A 14,753-nucleotide genomic window follows, 5' to 3' on the forward strand; every position below is an offset into this window, starting at 1 on the left:
TGCCCCACACCGGGGTGCTAAGCCTCCCGCTCGTCCTAACTGCAGACCCAAAACCATCCTTAATTAAGTTCTTACCTGCCCGCTGCCAGGTGTGCCCTTCAGCAGGACAGTGTTAATTCCAGCCTCCGGGGGCAGGGATCCAGCCCCCTTTCCGGGCACGTCTGCTCTCGCGCTCAGCCCCTACCTGGAAACCCCCTCCTGCGCCCCACTGCCCCCCTTCCTGTGGACGGGGGAGTTGCCTGTTACGCTGCCGCTGCCGGGAAGTTCACTCACGTCCAGCGCCCACCCAGGCGAGCCCCGCAAGTATATAAGGACCGCGGAGAGAGAGCGGGACAAGGCGGCGCGAAGGAAGAGAAAGAGGGGAAGAAAAGTGACCGAGAGGCCGCCGAGCATCCTCGCCCCGGCGCAGCGGGAGTCGCCCGAGAGCAGCCTCCCCGCGACAGGTAGGGGCGCAACGGCGCGGAACCTCGCTCTTATTCCCGGATCCCTTGCCCCTGGGGCCTCGGGATGCTCTCGCCCAGCTCCGATCTCAGAGGTATCTTTGACTTGCCGCGGTCCTGAGTTCTTTGAAAACTTTCTGTACTGGGTGCAGCGTGGGAATCCGCCGGCAGCGGGGCGGCGAAGCCCAGCCTCTGGACGGTGGGAGAGCGGCTGCGACGGCTGGAAGTGGTGCCTTCCACGAGCTGGCAGCCACATCTCCCCCGGATAGGGGGGCTGCTAGGGCCCCTGAGGCTCCTACCGCGTTCTGGGGAGATCTCGGGAGACCCAGTCTTTCGGGTTTTCTTCTGATTTTCTGGGTAGGGGTCACTTCTTAAAAGATACCATATGATGTTGGAAATGGGGGCAGAAGAGACGAGGCTAAAAGTCACAATAAACTCCCTGCGTTCCAGACTTTTTTGGATTCAAATTTCTGAATCCTCGTTTCCCTGTCCGCCTCAGCGCACCCGACGGGGCCGCGCTCTGATACAGACATGGCCTCCTCTACGAACAGCAGCTGGTGTTAAAAAGAGGTGGCCCGGACGGGAACTGTCCACGGTCCTGAACCACCCCGTCTCTTCCCTCAATAGGACCTCAGAATGGACCTTCTATCTCGCAAACCCTAGGTTGCAGGGCAGAAGCGGCCGTAGGAGCCGATCGAAGCCCAGGCAAGATGGAGGCTCAGGCGAGGTGGGTTCCCAGGGAGGGAGAGAGAGTCTGCAGGGCATCTGGATTCCCCAAATTCTTCCTGAATAAATGGTGAGGTGGTGGTTCCCACAGAATGGCTGGAAGGAGCCAAGGAAAGTAAAAGTGTGCATTTGTTCTGTCCATTGTTGAGATATGTACAGACTATGGCTTATGTAATGACTTAATGTTCCTTTGACATTCTGTTTTAGGACTTGATACGTGTGTATCATGGTGCAAGGACAAAGCTCTGCGCCTCTGTTCCTCTAATCTTTACAAGGGCATGGCCAGTGTGCAATTTTATACTAACAAACAAAATGTTTTGGGTGGTGCGGGAGGGAGGGACTGGGAGTTTGGGGTTAGCAGATGTAAACTAGTATATACAGGATGGCTAAACAGCAAGGTCCTACTGTAGAGCACAGGGAATGATGTTCAGTATCCTGTGATAAACCATAATGAAAAAGAATACTTTAAAAATGAAATAAAATTTAAAAAAAACAAAAAAAGTTTTGTTCAGCTCATAGAGAATTCACCCACACAAATGAATTTCTAATAAGTGTAGTTCTATTATAAAGTTAATGTCAAGATTAGCAAATTCCAAATTTCTACTTATTTTTCCAGGCTTTCAATTATTGGACACTCCCTACTTACAGAAAGCACACTTGACAGCTCCCCCTTACTTTATTGCTTTAAAAAATAACACAATTATTGGACACTCCCTACTTACAGAAAGCACACTTGACATCTCCCCCTTACTTTACTGCTTTAAAAAATAACACAATTATTGGACACTCTCTACTTACAGAAAGCACACTTGACAGCTCCCTCTTACTTTATTGCTTTAAAAAATAACACAATGTAATATTTGGTTTTGTTGAAAAATAGAAAATATACAGAAGCAGAAAGAAGACAAGTTGCTTTCAGGGAGCTATCTAACTTTTTAGCAGGAGATTGCAGCTCTGAGAGGGTGGGGAGTGAGAATGTCACCCTGTTGTACACATAGCCAATGGAGCAGGAGAGGAAATGCTCTCTGAGGCTTTTCAGGAAGGTCTGAAATCATGAGGTAAGTTTTTAGAAAATGAAATCATTCCAGGGCTTCCCTGGTGGCGCAGTGGTTGAGAGTCCGCCTGCCGATGCAGGGGACACGGGTTCGTGCCCCGGTCCGGGAGGATCCCACATGCCGCGGAGCGGCTGGGCCCGTGAGCCATGGCCGCTGAGCCTGCGCGTCCGGAGCCTGTGCTCCGCAACGGGAGAGGCCACAACAGTGAGGCCCGCGTACCGCAAAAAAAAAAAAAAAAAAGAAAATGAAATCATTCCAGAATGGCCAACTTTGAGAACTGAAATATAGTTGAGGGGACTGTCAGACCTGCATGATTTTACTTCCTTCTTTACTAATATGTTATTTTACAGTTGCCCATAGTGATATAAAACTGTCATTTTTCTGCTTCTCTTGTAAACCTAGGCGTTTTTTTCTGACCAAAATGCGTTGTGTGGTCTCAGAGCTTTAACATAAATTGCCTTGTCCACCAAATTCAGGCTTTGTACTTGAACTGGAGCACCAAAAGTCTACAACAGGAGCAGCCTGTCCCAGGTCTCAACTGGACACCAAGGTTGACCAATGTTCTCCCAGTTGCCCTGAGACGCTGATAGGCTAGGCCACTGGCTGCCAGCACCACCTAATGGCTGCTCTGAAAACACTCAGGCTGTGCTTGGCAACCACTCAGAAGGGAGCCCTTTTGGCTCAGCTTTTGGGGGAAGGAGTGGGGTGGGACAGAGAGAAGGAAGTGGCTTCCTGAAGTAGACAATGAGAGCCAGGGGGAACTTTCACTTCCAGAGCCTTCCCTATAAAAAAGATTTGGCCTATGCCTCCACAAACAGGAGATTTCTTTAGGCAGATATTTTTAAATTAGGAGAGAAAATTAGTCATCCACACCTTAATGTGAATTACTTTTCTTATCTAATTAGGTTTCTTCCTAACAGCTGGTTGAAAAGATCTTCTGAAATCTAAAATGGTTGTGGAGCTGTTGGTGAGCTGATGACAGAACTCAGGGTCATTTCAGAGGGCTGACCTTCATGACAGGGGACAGGGCAGTGTGAAAGCTAGAAAGCTGGGGAAAGAGTCAGATACATGGGGCAAAATGCAGCCTTGATTCTTCCCTTTACTGCATCCTGACCCCTTGAACTCAGCATCTGACCAGAGGTACTTCCTGACTTCTCTGAGAAAGAGTCTTTGGTAGGTGTTCACAATGGGAGGTAATTCCCTTCTGCCCTGTGTGACCATCTCCTTCCCTTCCACACCTACAGCATCTTCAAGTCCAGCTATTTCAGACTACATTTGAGAGACTCATAGAACAAGAGGAGGTCTGACGTGTAATGTGTTCAGGAGATGAGCCAGTTTTAAAAGAATGGGTCTGATTTAAACATAAATCTCGGGCTTCCCTGGTGGCGCAGTGGTTGAGAGTCCGCCTGCCGATGCAGGGGACGCGGGTTCGTGCCCTGGTCCGGGAGGATCCCACATGCCGCGGAGCGGATGGGCCCGTGAGCCATGGCCGCTGAGCCTGCGCGTCCGGAGCCTGTGCTCCGCAAGGGGAGAGGCCACAACAGTGAGAGGCCCGCATATCGAAAAAAAAAAAAAAAATCTCTTCAAAGTTACAGGGGCCTGAGAAATAGTGATCCCCTGAGTGATGTGTGTACAGGACATCAGATTGGGTCGGCTGAGGTTTTGGCTTAACTGGACAGAGATTTTATTTGCCTTTATTTAAACCTACTATTCATAGGAAACAGGGTTTCTGAGGAATGATAGAATCCTGGTGGAGAGGAGTAGACCATCTCAAGCAGGAGTTTCAGAGTGCTTTGCCTTTCCCAAGTTACTCCTTCGATCTGGAGTGTTAGAACTATAGTTTCCTGAAGATGGTAAAATAGAAAAGCTCTGTGCTGGATCAGGAGGACTTAGCCTTACCTTGTCATGAGCATCTGAGTCACTGTCTCTCCCTGGGCCTTAGTTTCCTCATCTCTCAAATAAGGGGCCAGACCAAATGACCCCTAAAATATCTTCCAGCTCTAACGTCCTTTGGGGTCTGATTTTTAATAGGAGATAAAGGAGAAATTGTACATAGTTTCCCCAGGTCCCACTGCCCTCCTCTCTATCCCAACTCACACGACCACCCTGCACACCGCCTGCTCCTTGAGCTTGTCCTCGAAAGGCCTTGAGCTCCACAGATGAGTATATTGTTAATGTTGGCTCACGGTCCTTTCTGATGAGTGGCCAACATTGTTCTGCTCCTTGCAGGGGTCCCATTAATCTTGTTTGCCTCTGCAGAGCCTCAGCCTGCCTGGAAGATGCCGAGATTGTGCAGCACTTGTTCGGGCGTCCTGCTGCTGACCTTGCTGCTTCAGGCCTCCATGGAGGTGCGTGGTTGGTGCCTGGAGAGCAGCCAGTGTCAGGACCTCACCACGGAAACTAACCTGCTGGTATGTGGGCTGTGGTCGCCATCTTGGTTTGGGTATCAGATGGGACTGGGGCTGGGACAGCACAAAGAAAGGGGTATGGGGAAGGGGAAATTCATTCCCAGAGATATGGGTAAGTCATCCAAGGGCAGGAATAGACCTCCAGAGTGAAGTCAGAATTGGGCCAAGGAAGGGAGGAAGCAGCTTCAGGGAGATGGGTCTGGTCTCCAAGTTCTGCTTGATTATCTTTACTTCCTGTCCTGTCTTCTTGTATAGAGACCCACTTCATTTAAGCTATTTAGAGACAGTGCCATTAAAGCAAACAATACTAACAATGATGATAACAATAATTGCTCCCTCAACTGATCCTATACTTTCAATCTTTTAGCCCCCAAATTATTCCTTTTTATTTTATTTTTTTTGCGGTACGCGGGCCTCTCACTGCTGCGGCCTCTCCCGTTGTGGAGCACAGGCTCCGGACGCGCAGGCTCAGCGGCCATGGCTCACGGGCCCAGCCGCTCTGCGGCATGTGGGATCTTCCCGGACCGGGACACGAACCCGCGTCCCTTGCATCGGCAGGCGGACTCTCAACCACTGCACCATCAGGGAAGCCTCAAATTATTCCTTTTTAAATAACCTCATGTCACTTGACATTTCCATTCCATTTTTCTTCCCTTTCTATCTACTACAAGTTACAAAGCCAGGAAGGTAGTACTATAAACCATCTCTAGAGGGAGAAGGAAAAAACCCTTCAGCAGCCTTTCCAGAAGCATATAAAGGCCCTTTTTGCCAGGCTGGAACTCCCTCTAGGTCACCACAGTGTGTGTTTGTGTGTGTGTGTGTGTGTGTTTATGTGTGTGTGTGTTTATATGTGTGTGTGTGTTTATGTGTGTGTGTGTGCGTGTGTGTGTGTATTTGTATTGGGAGGCATACATGAGAAACAATACCAAGTCAAGGCAAAAGACACACTGCTGGTGTCTGTGACTGAGTTCCATCCTTCTGCCTGTAGCTGCCTGGTGAGGGTGCAATGCATAGCACTACATTCTGTGTATTTTGTCAGTAGAGAAGCTGAGTTTAGGTGAGGAGAGAGACTTTCTCAAAAACAGAGCAGGTTGCACGTGGAATATAAAATAGAAATAAAGAGCCTAGGGAATCCTGTGAGCTCTAGTTCAGAGACCCAAGAGACTCTTGACACCCATTGCACAGCCTCTTCCGTTGAGAGCTCACCAGGGAACGAGCTCTGGCCGTGGTCAGGCCCATGGGTTCTAGTCCCAGCTCTGTCACCAATGGGCTGTGGAACCTTGCCAAGTTCCCTTCTCCTCTCTGAGAAATTGGGTGTCATTATGTGTCCAGGGGAGAGGAGTATGAGATAATTTTTGTTTTCCACTGTTAATATTCTGCAGTGTTATAATTCTAAATCCCTGGAGTATGAAATCCCCAACTCAACAGAGTGGGTGCGATCATTCTGTTCCCTCCTTTGTTGTTCCCAGTAACTAAAAACTCAAGGCTGCAGCCCCAAGGTCATTTTCCTAAGCAAATGTGTGCCACAGTTGTCCAGTTATAGGGAGAGGAGATACAGGCTCTATGACCCCTGCAATGGAAATAATCCTGACTTTCTACCCTTCCCTCCAGTCAGAAGGTGACAGGGAAGTGAGACACCTCTTCCCAAAGCTCACTGATTGAGGAAAGTATAGGATCAGTTCAGAAGACTTGAAAGTGCGTGCCAGATGGGTGTGGGAAAGTTTGGAGGGAGATGGCTAGGGGAGGGTATGAGGTAGGTTTGCAGACCACTGGGGTAAGGTGGAGGCATTATGGAAAATACAGGCCCTAGAAGCCTGGACTTCTTTTCCCACGTTGGGAGATTCTCTCCCAAATTTCAACCCGATGCCCTTCCCAGACCAAACTGAACCATGTTCATTTATTCAGGATTCACTAAGTGCCAACAACTACCACCCACCTGCCGTTTACTGATGAATTCCTATATATCTGGCTTATAAGGTTTAAGACGTTGACCCTGCCCACAAAGCTAGGGGACAAGTAAACCACCGAGTGGGACAGGATTTTGTTGTAGCTGCCAGGCAGGGGTACCAGGGGACAAACGAGGCGCTGCCCGAGCTGAGTCTCAGATGTCCGTGGGTGCCCAGAGGCGGGGGTGGGCAGACGTCCTCGGCAAGGAATCCACAGGGCACTGGGGCCGCTTGTGCGGCCCGCACGTGCGGAGGGAGCAGAGGCGCAGGTGCAGCTTGTCGGTGGTGAGGTCGCCGCGACGGGGGATGGGGGCCGCGGGGCGCGGGGTCCTGACGCGCTCGCCGCTCTCCAGCAGGCGTGCATCCGGGCCTGCAAGCCAGACCTCTCGGCCGAGACGCCCGTGTTCCCCGGCAACGGCGACGAGCAGCCACTGACCGAGAACCCCCGGAAGTACGTCATGAGCCACTTCCGCTGGGATCGCTTTGGCCGCCGGAACAGCAGCAGCAGCGGCGGCGCGGCCCAGAAGCGCGAGGAGGAGGGGGTGCCAGGGGGCGAAGGCCCGGGACCCCGCGGCGATGGCGCCGAGCCGGGCCCGCGCGAGGACAAGCGCTCCTACTCCATGGAGCACTTCCGCTGGGGCAAGCCGGTGGGCAAGAAGCGGCGCCCCGTGAAGGTGTACCCCAATGGCGCCGAGGACGAGTCGGCCGAGGCCTTCCCCCTTGAGTTCAAAAGGGAGCTGGCCGGGGAGCGGCCCGAGCCGGTGCGCGGCCCCGAGGCCCCGGCCGAGGGCGCAGCCGCCCGGGCCGAGCTGGAGTACGGCCTGGTGGCGGAGGCCGAGGCGGCCGAGAAGAAGGACGAGGGGCCGTATAAGATGGAGCACTTCCGCTGGGGCAGCCCGCCCAAGGACAAGCGCTACGGCGGTTTCATGACCTCCGAGAAGAGCCAGACGCCCCTGGTCACGCTGTTCAAAAACACCATCATCAAGAACGCCCACAAGAAGGGCCAGTGAGGGCGCAGTGGGCAGGGCTTCTCTCCCTGGGAAGTCGACCCCAAAGCCCCACCTCCTGCCCTCCTGCCGCCTCGCGGCCTGAGTGAGGCCTCGCCCAGGCGGTGATGGCGCCAGGCATTCCACCTTTTAAAGCTGTCTGTAGTTAGGAAATAAAACCTTTCAAGTTTCGCATCCGACTCTGACTTTGAATATTGACTGGGCGAGTAAAATAAAAATGCATATCCATCAGATAAAGAGCAACACATATTGAAGGAGCGATAGTGGTTTCCATGTGACCAAGTGGTAGTATGTTTCATAGGATATAGTGGGAATGAAAAGAAAATGTATTTCCCACCCGTGACAAGTGGGGCTTCAAGGGGTCAAATAGTTTGGGTGATGGCTCAGTATGGCTACATTTCCCACTCTCCATTGGATGGGGAAGGACTGCTCAGCTGGCTGATGTGTCAAGAGGCAGGATTCCTCCAAGTGACCCTGCTTCCCATCCAACTCCATGGGCCAGCGGGAAGCCGATGAAGCCCAACCAAAACTGGGAGGACGCTCTGGGCTCAGGTGGCAAGCTGTGGTAATGCCTCCGTGAATCTAGCCATCTGGGACCTTGGGCAAGTTTCTGAACTTCTCCAAGATTTAGTTCTCTCATCTACTCCTTTCTTCCTTGCTACTGTGAGGGTTAATGAGAAAATGGATGGGATCATGTTATCACTGAGAGGCTAAATGTGAGAGCTGAGGGTTGGTATCAGTTCAGATTTGACTGCCTTATCAGACTACTCGCAGATATTCTCAAACACAGGGTCTCACCCACATAAACACACACCCATGGAGACACATCTGTCTAAATACAACACAAAATGCACAGATGCTTCTTCCAGTCCCTAGGGCTCAAGCCTTGAGGTGTGACTATCTTTTCCCCCTTGTCATGCCCAAGCTCTCTCCTCATGTCCAGCTGCAGCCTTCTCTTCATTCTCAGCGCTCGTGGCTCAGGCCTTAACTATCCTAACAGCTTCCTAACCAACTGGTGCCCTTGTCTCCAGTTGCCTTCTTCCCCAACCCATCGTACACATTCTTCATATTAATGTATACAAAATCTTGCTTTCTCCATATTCCCTAACTCGACACAAAACAATCGCCCCACCCCCACTCTTCCATCAATTCCAAACTACTGGGCACGGCACACACAAGGGCCCTTGTCCATCAGTTTCACTCTCCTTACCAAACCCCACTTCCCCTGGTCTTCTCACTCTTCTACCATCCTCCTCCACCCTCTGCCTGGAATTCCCCACCTTCCCCCTCCATTTTGAATGTTACCCTTTTTTCAACATGAGCCCAGGCTGAAGTCCACTTCCACTGGGAAAGTTGGGATCTCTTGCAGCTGAACCTGCTCATTTTCAGGGTTTCTGCAGTCAGCCCCTCTGCATTGGTGGGGGGGCATGCAGACCAGCTCAGATGGCAAGTTTCTTGCTGCACATGTCTTGTGCTTTTCTCTCAGGGAAACTCTAAGCTCCACGAGGGCAGAGGCCAGGGGTTGGGCTTCTCTTGTACGTACCCATGATGTTTTCACGATGTTGGGGCCCCTGGTTTGCAGTCACACACATTTACAATCCACAAGAGACTCACAGACACTGATGCACAGAGATGCACATCTCCACATCAATTGCATCAGACATACCAGGGGATGATGCAGATCAAAGCCAGCTGAGGAACGCTTCTGTGTGGCACTTCCATATTTACTCCCATATATATATATATATATATATATATATTTTTTTTTTTTTTTTTTGCGGTACGTGGGCCTCTCACTGTTGTGGCCTCTCCCGTTGCAGAGCACAGGCTCTGGACGCGCAGGCTCAGCGGCCATGGCTCACGGGCCCAGCCGCTCTGCGGCATGTGGGATCTTCCCGGACCGGGGCACGAACCCACGTCCCCTGCATCGGCAGGCGGACTCTCAACCACTGCGCCACCAGGGAAGCCCTACTCCCATATTTTGATGATCTTAGAAGTTCACAATTAAAGAAAACTGGAATGCACCTGGGAAGTCCTGATGGAATCAGAAAGCCAGACTTTTAAGATAAAGTCTCCCTCAATGAGGGTTATATGAAATGGGGCTAGATTCTAGTCACTGTAATGAAGAAATGGCCCAGGCCTTCCCATCTGAGGATGCTCCTATGCTGGGAATCCTGGGCCTTGTGTTTACATCTTGGTAGCATCCTTTCCCTTTCCCTCCTTCCTTTTGAGGCAAGTAAATAATGATAGGCGGGGGTGGCTAAATGTCAGTGATTAATACTGGTGGCATTTTCAGATCCTGTTTGCATCTCAAAAAACCATTTACTTTAAAGAAATCAAATAGACAACCGTGTGGTGACAACATTAACATTTATTTGAAAAGGGCATCATGAAGGCTCATTGGGAAATCACGACTAATAGTCCTAAAGAATAATCTTGCTAAGAGTCCTTCTTCCTACGTTCCACCCCCGCCCCCCCCCCCCCAATCCTCCTTCCTATCCCTTAAACTAATTTGATTCAATGAGTTCAAAATACAGAAAACCGCCACAGGCACTAATTCTGCACTCACATATAAATACGTCAGCTATTATATACATACACTGTCAACTATGAACTACACTATACACACTTGCACACGCACGGGCACACACACACTCAGCCAGGTCATGGACGTCTAAATGGACACAGACATGTCACAATGTATGTGTAATGCTGCAGCATTTGTGGATTTACAGCTCTGCTCTCCACAGGCCAGAATCAACAGCCACGGAGGAAGAGCTCAAACGGGGAAAGTGATGGGCTGGGGTCCCAAGGGCTCCTGAAGGAGAAAAGACCTGGTCAACCTGGTTGGTGCTAAAGGAGAGCACGGAAAACAGGCCGCAGAGCCCCCTCCCACAGGCCTGTGTCCCCTCCCCACTTCCCCAGCTGGCAGGCCCCACCAAGACCATCCTTCGGCAGGCTTCAGCCCTAGGCTGCATTTGGGATACGGGGTATTTTAACTAGAAGATTTCTAGGCTTAGCGAGATGAAGAGGCAATACACTGCCCTAAGCCTTCTCCTCAGACATAAGGAAGCTGCCTTGTTTCAGCACAACTGCCTGCCAGGGTCTTTGGGTCTGGAGAAGTGGGCGTGGCCTGCTCAGAGGCGCCCACTTTCCTGTCTACCATCAAACTTAATATTCAGCCTAACAGCTCAGGTCTAGTCTTTTCCCACAGGCCCCAGCTGGCCAGCTGCCATTTCACGGTCATAAAGAGGAACTGGGAGAAATAGTCTCACTTCTCAGTGAGACTCTCTGTACCCAGGTGAGAAGCCCCAGGGACAATGGAATAGCAACTGGAAGGTGTCATGACCCAAGGGCCCCTAGTGAAGCCGGGAGGTCTGGCCTTTGAGGAGTCTAAACAACTGCAAGGCTGTTCTGACTCTTAGGCCAGTTGAAACATATCCTCTGGGACTGAGAACACCCAGGGCAAAGGACAGTGCACCTGGGACCCCTGCACTTCAAGCACTTCAGATGGTCCCAGCCCCACCTTTTCACTGCTCATCCATCTATGCTTATGCTTGAGGCGGAGGGCTGGACAGAGGGGAATGTCTGAGGACTTCTCTCCTTCTTCTTCTGACCCACTCAGGCTACTTCTCTGGGGAGGAGATGTTTAGCAGTCAAGAAATCACTTATTTCTACTTTTCAAAAAGAGGAAAATGGGAACAGGCACAGGCCATGGGGGACCACTTTGCAAGGAAAACCGGAAGGAGCCTCCAGGGTCACACTGGGGCTCTCCTCTCATCTGCTTCTTATGCATTTATGTGACTCAACCAAGTTCACTGAAATTCCAAATATATCCGTGCTACTGGGTTCTGTCAGCAGAGTGCTAACCGACCCTACCCCTCGCCCACGAGGAAGAGTCTTCAGCAGTTTTGGGGAGTGACTGGCTTGGGTGGCCTTGCTAACTGAAATTCACAACAGAGGGGGGATAGCAAAAAGGGCTGGTTGCTTGACACGGTGCCGCCAGACGCCAGCGGGCTTGGAAGGCAGGAAGAGTGGTGCTAGGCTGAAGGCTGGGGCACCCACCAAACTCTGCTTGCCTTCTCTCCCAGGGCTCGGGAGGGCAGGGGTGGGGTGAAGGAGGCGGCTTAATTTACCAGGTAATTGTTCCAGTTAATGTTCATCATGAACTTTCTGATTCTGAGGCATCTTTGGCCAGAATCCGTATTCTACTCCATGTCAGCAGGCAAGTTAATATTCTACTGAGTGTAAGTTTAAATTGAAACCGAGAAGGAGGGCACTCAAAATGTGGCCATGTCTCCAAAGGAAGCACATCTTTGCTATGTAGCGGTGACACAAAGAAAAAGCTGCTTCAGACAGAGGAAACAGCAGTGAAGTATATGAAGAATGGGAATCCTGCACCTTGTTTCTTCGATCTGTTCCCAGGGTGGGGATGAGGGAGAGATAGCTGATGGACATGTAGGTCTCTGGTTCTAGTGCTGGTTCTAGAAAGAGGCTCCAGGGAATGACTGCCAAGTCCCAGAACCAGGGCCCCAGGGCAGTGCTCAGGGTGCAGTTGCCATGGGGGTGGACCCTACAGTCAGAGAAGCACTAGAGAGAAACAGGGCTTCGCGTCAAAGCTGAGCAGGGAAGAAAGATGGGAAGATCCAGTGAGGAAAAGACATGTTTGTGGCTCAAGATTTACATTTTCTCTGAAGCTTCTTCCAAAGGTCATTTGTCTTCAAGTTTGTTTCTAGTTATTTTATTTTATTTATTTATTTATTTATTTTTGCGGTTCGCGGGCCTCTCACTGTTGTGGCCTCTCCCGTTGCGGAGCGCAGGCTCCGGACGTGCAGGCTCAGCGGCCATGGCTCACGGGCCCAGCCGCTCCGCGGCATGTGGGATCTTCCCGGACCGGGGCACGAACCCGTGTCCCCTGCATCGGCAGGCGGACTCTCAACCGCTGCGCCACCAGGGAAGCCCTGTTTCTAGTTATTTTAAATTTGGTTTCTTAATAAAGAGATATTAAAGTAAAGAGAAATCTCGGTTCATGCCTGTAAAGTTGGGTTGAGTATTAGCCAAAAGCCATAGAGCAGAGCCAAAGGCTGTGGTGGAGGGGCGGGAGCCGGGCCCCCTCGGCTCTGTAGTCATGTAGACCCTCTGGAAGCCACAGGCCCACAGCACAGAGGCAGCAACCAAGGGGGGAAACTATAGGAACGAGGGTCAGGTAGCCCCCACACCCAACAAGATTATTGCACACGCAATAGGAGAATTCCATGTGTTAAGATTCTCCTAATTTGGACAAATACACCTGTCAGCCCTGATAATCAGGCTCTCACAGTGCATCTGTGCAGGGCCACGCACAGAGGGTGTCCTGAGAAGACTGCCCTCCCCTTAGCAGAATCAGCCCGCTTCTGACCCCACCCCACGCTGCTGAATATGGTACCCTCAAAAGGGGTTCCTTTGGGTCAAGAAATCTACTCACCCTCCCTCTTTTCAAGAGCAAATTCTCCAGGAAGGAATCATGTGACTATTCTCACCTTCCTGTGAGTCATATCAGCTCAGAAAAGTTATGGGAAGTTAGACTGGAAAAGAAGAAGGAAAGGGCTCTTCTTGGCCAGAGGGAGCTGCCTCAGGAAGAGGCCCAGGTGAGGCTCTGCCAGAGGCAGCTCACACGGGGAGCCGCAGGAAGAAAAGCATCAAAGAGGGAGAACTCAACTCAGAAATACATCCCTCTGGACAAAGGAGGGGAGATATTACAGCGGGACGCAGATTTGCCCACTTCTGCCCGCTGCTCCTGGACAGGAGGCCGGCCCGTGCTTCTGCTCCCTGGCCCAGCCGGCCAGCCTGGGGACACGGGCTCCCTCTGTCAGCGGCCTGCTGCCCCCCACGGTGTCTCTACCCCAGCTTCCGTTATACAAGCTCAGTATTAATTAACAATAGAAACAATTCACGAAGAGGCAACTGGCAGGGTGAGCAGGGGAGTGGAAAAGACACCAGAGACTTGAAGGCCTTTGGACCCTCAAATGGGGAAGGAGGAGGGGACACTCTGGAGGAGATCAGCGCCCCATCTTCCAGCTCTCACAGGCCACTGCTTTACGGGAGGAGCCGGCCTTGCCTCCTCCTGATTGCAGTCTACGGCTTCCTTTGACCAACTGTGTTCTCTCTAGTTCCCTCCTGGGGGAATGGCAGCTGCACACCCACCCCCGTGAAAGCCCTTCACTTACTACACTAAGCAGGAGTTTCCTGGGACCTCAGCCTCTCTCTGGAGACCCCCAATGACTCCTGACCCCAGGATGACACAGAAGAGGAGACAAAGGGCACAGGTAGGAAGCTTATTGGCCCCAGCGTGGACAGATCTCCCTCAGGGAAGACAAAGAGGAAGCAGGGAGGCCGAGAGGGGGGCAGGGGGGCCCAGGGCTCCACCTGGCTTAGCTGTCCAAGGTGCTTTTTCTCTGAGATCCCAGTTAGATCTCCATGGCGTTGGGGTGGGCGTGAAGGCGAGCCCCTCCCTCAGGCCCCACCCCTCCGAGAAGCTGTGTCTTGGAATTCAGTATACGCACAGATCGGGAAACTTCATCTCATAGACGGGGATGGAGTGGCTCTGAGGCTGGCCGTAGGCTGCAGTGATGGTTCCTGATGGGCTTGGTGGAGGCCTGGGACAGAAACACAAGGAGGGGAAAGGCATGAGGACGGTTCTGGGGTCCCGCCCCGTGCAGCAGAGCAGCTGATTGAGGTTTCTCTTTGAATAGGGACCAGAGATTATGTCAGTCTGTGGTTCCCAGGTTTCAAGTTGTTCTAGAATCTTCAGCTTGAAGTCAAGCTTTACTGCAGGCTCTACAGCGACTCTGTTGCTATAGAAAGTACCAGCTCGTGACACTAGGACCCCCGGCTCTTTTCCAGGGTTCACTGAGCTGTCTCTTTCTCCCTTCAGTCTCTGTTTCCTTATCTGGGGAGACTTGGTGGCCGACTCCAGCCCTGGAGACAGAGGCTGGGGGCAGGGAGGGCTGAAGACAGGTGCGAGAGGAGGACTTGGGGGGAGGGGTACCTACACTGGGCCACAGAAGTGGGGATCCCCTGCCCAGGGCTGCCACTTACCGGATGGTGATTTCAAAGATTTGATTGAGTTTGCTCTGCAGCAGTGATGCCTAGACACAAACAGAGGGAAAGTGAGCCAGGGGTTGACTCCCAA

General features: G+C 51.8%; 2 protein-coding genes across 5 annotated transcripts in view; one reads left to right on the top strand and one right to left on the bottom strand.

Annotated features, from left to right (window-relative positions):
- Nucleotides 1-322: 322 nt before the first annotated feature.
- POMC (proopiomelanocortin) lies at nt 323-7,754 on the top strand. Its single transcript, XM_004328374.4, has 3 exons — nt 323-443; nt 4,481-4,632; nt 6,932-7,754. Exons 2-3 carry the CDS (start codon nt 4,501-4,503, stop codon nt 7,583-7,585), a joined length of 786 nt encoding a protein of 261 aa, XP_004328422.3. The 5' UTR covers nt 323-443; nt 4,481-4,500; the 3' UTR covers nt 7,586-7,754.
- Nucleotides 7,755-9,919: 2,165 nt separating this feature from the next.
- The window catches only part of EFR3B (EFR3 homolog B), an 88,340-nt gene continuing 83,506 nt past the window's right edge, over nt 9,920-14,753 (bottom strand). For 3 of the 4 annotated variants that reach the window (XM_073791560.1, XM_073791559.1, XM_073791558.1), the window contains exons 22-24: nt 14,660-14,709; nt 14,125-14,217; nt 9,920-10,400 (exon numbers count right to left, since the gene is read on the bottom strand). In XM_073791560.1, coding sequence (XP_073647661.1) covers nt 10,340-10,400; nt 14,125-14,217; nt 14,660-14,709 — 204 coding nt within the window. In that variant the 3' untranslated portion in view covers nt 9,920-10,339. Of the gene's footprint in view, nt 10,401-13,110; nt 14,218-14,659; nt 14,710-14,753 lie in introns of those variants that run through there. The other variant, XM_033838929.2, reaches the window with a different exon arrangement.

This window comes from Tursiops truncatus, chromosome 14, assembly GCF_011762595.2.
Source record: "Tursiops truncatus isolate mTurTru1 chromosome 14, mTurTru1.mat.Y, whole genome shotgun sequence".
NCBI lineage: Eukaryota > Metazoa > Chordata > Mammalia > Artiodactyla > Delphinidae > Tursiops > Tursiops truncatus.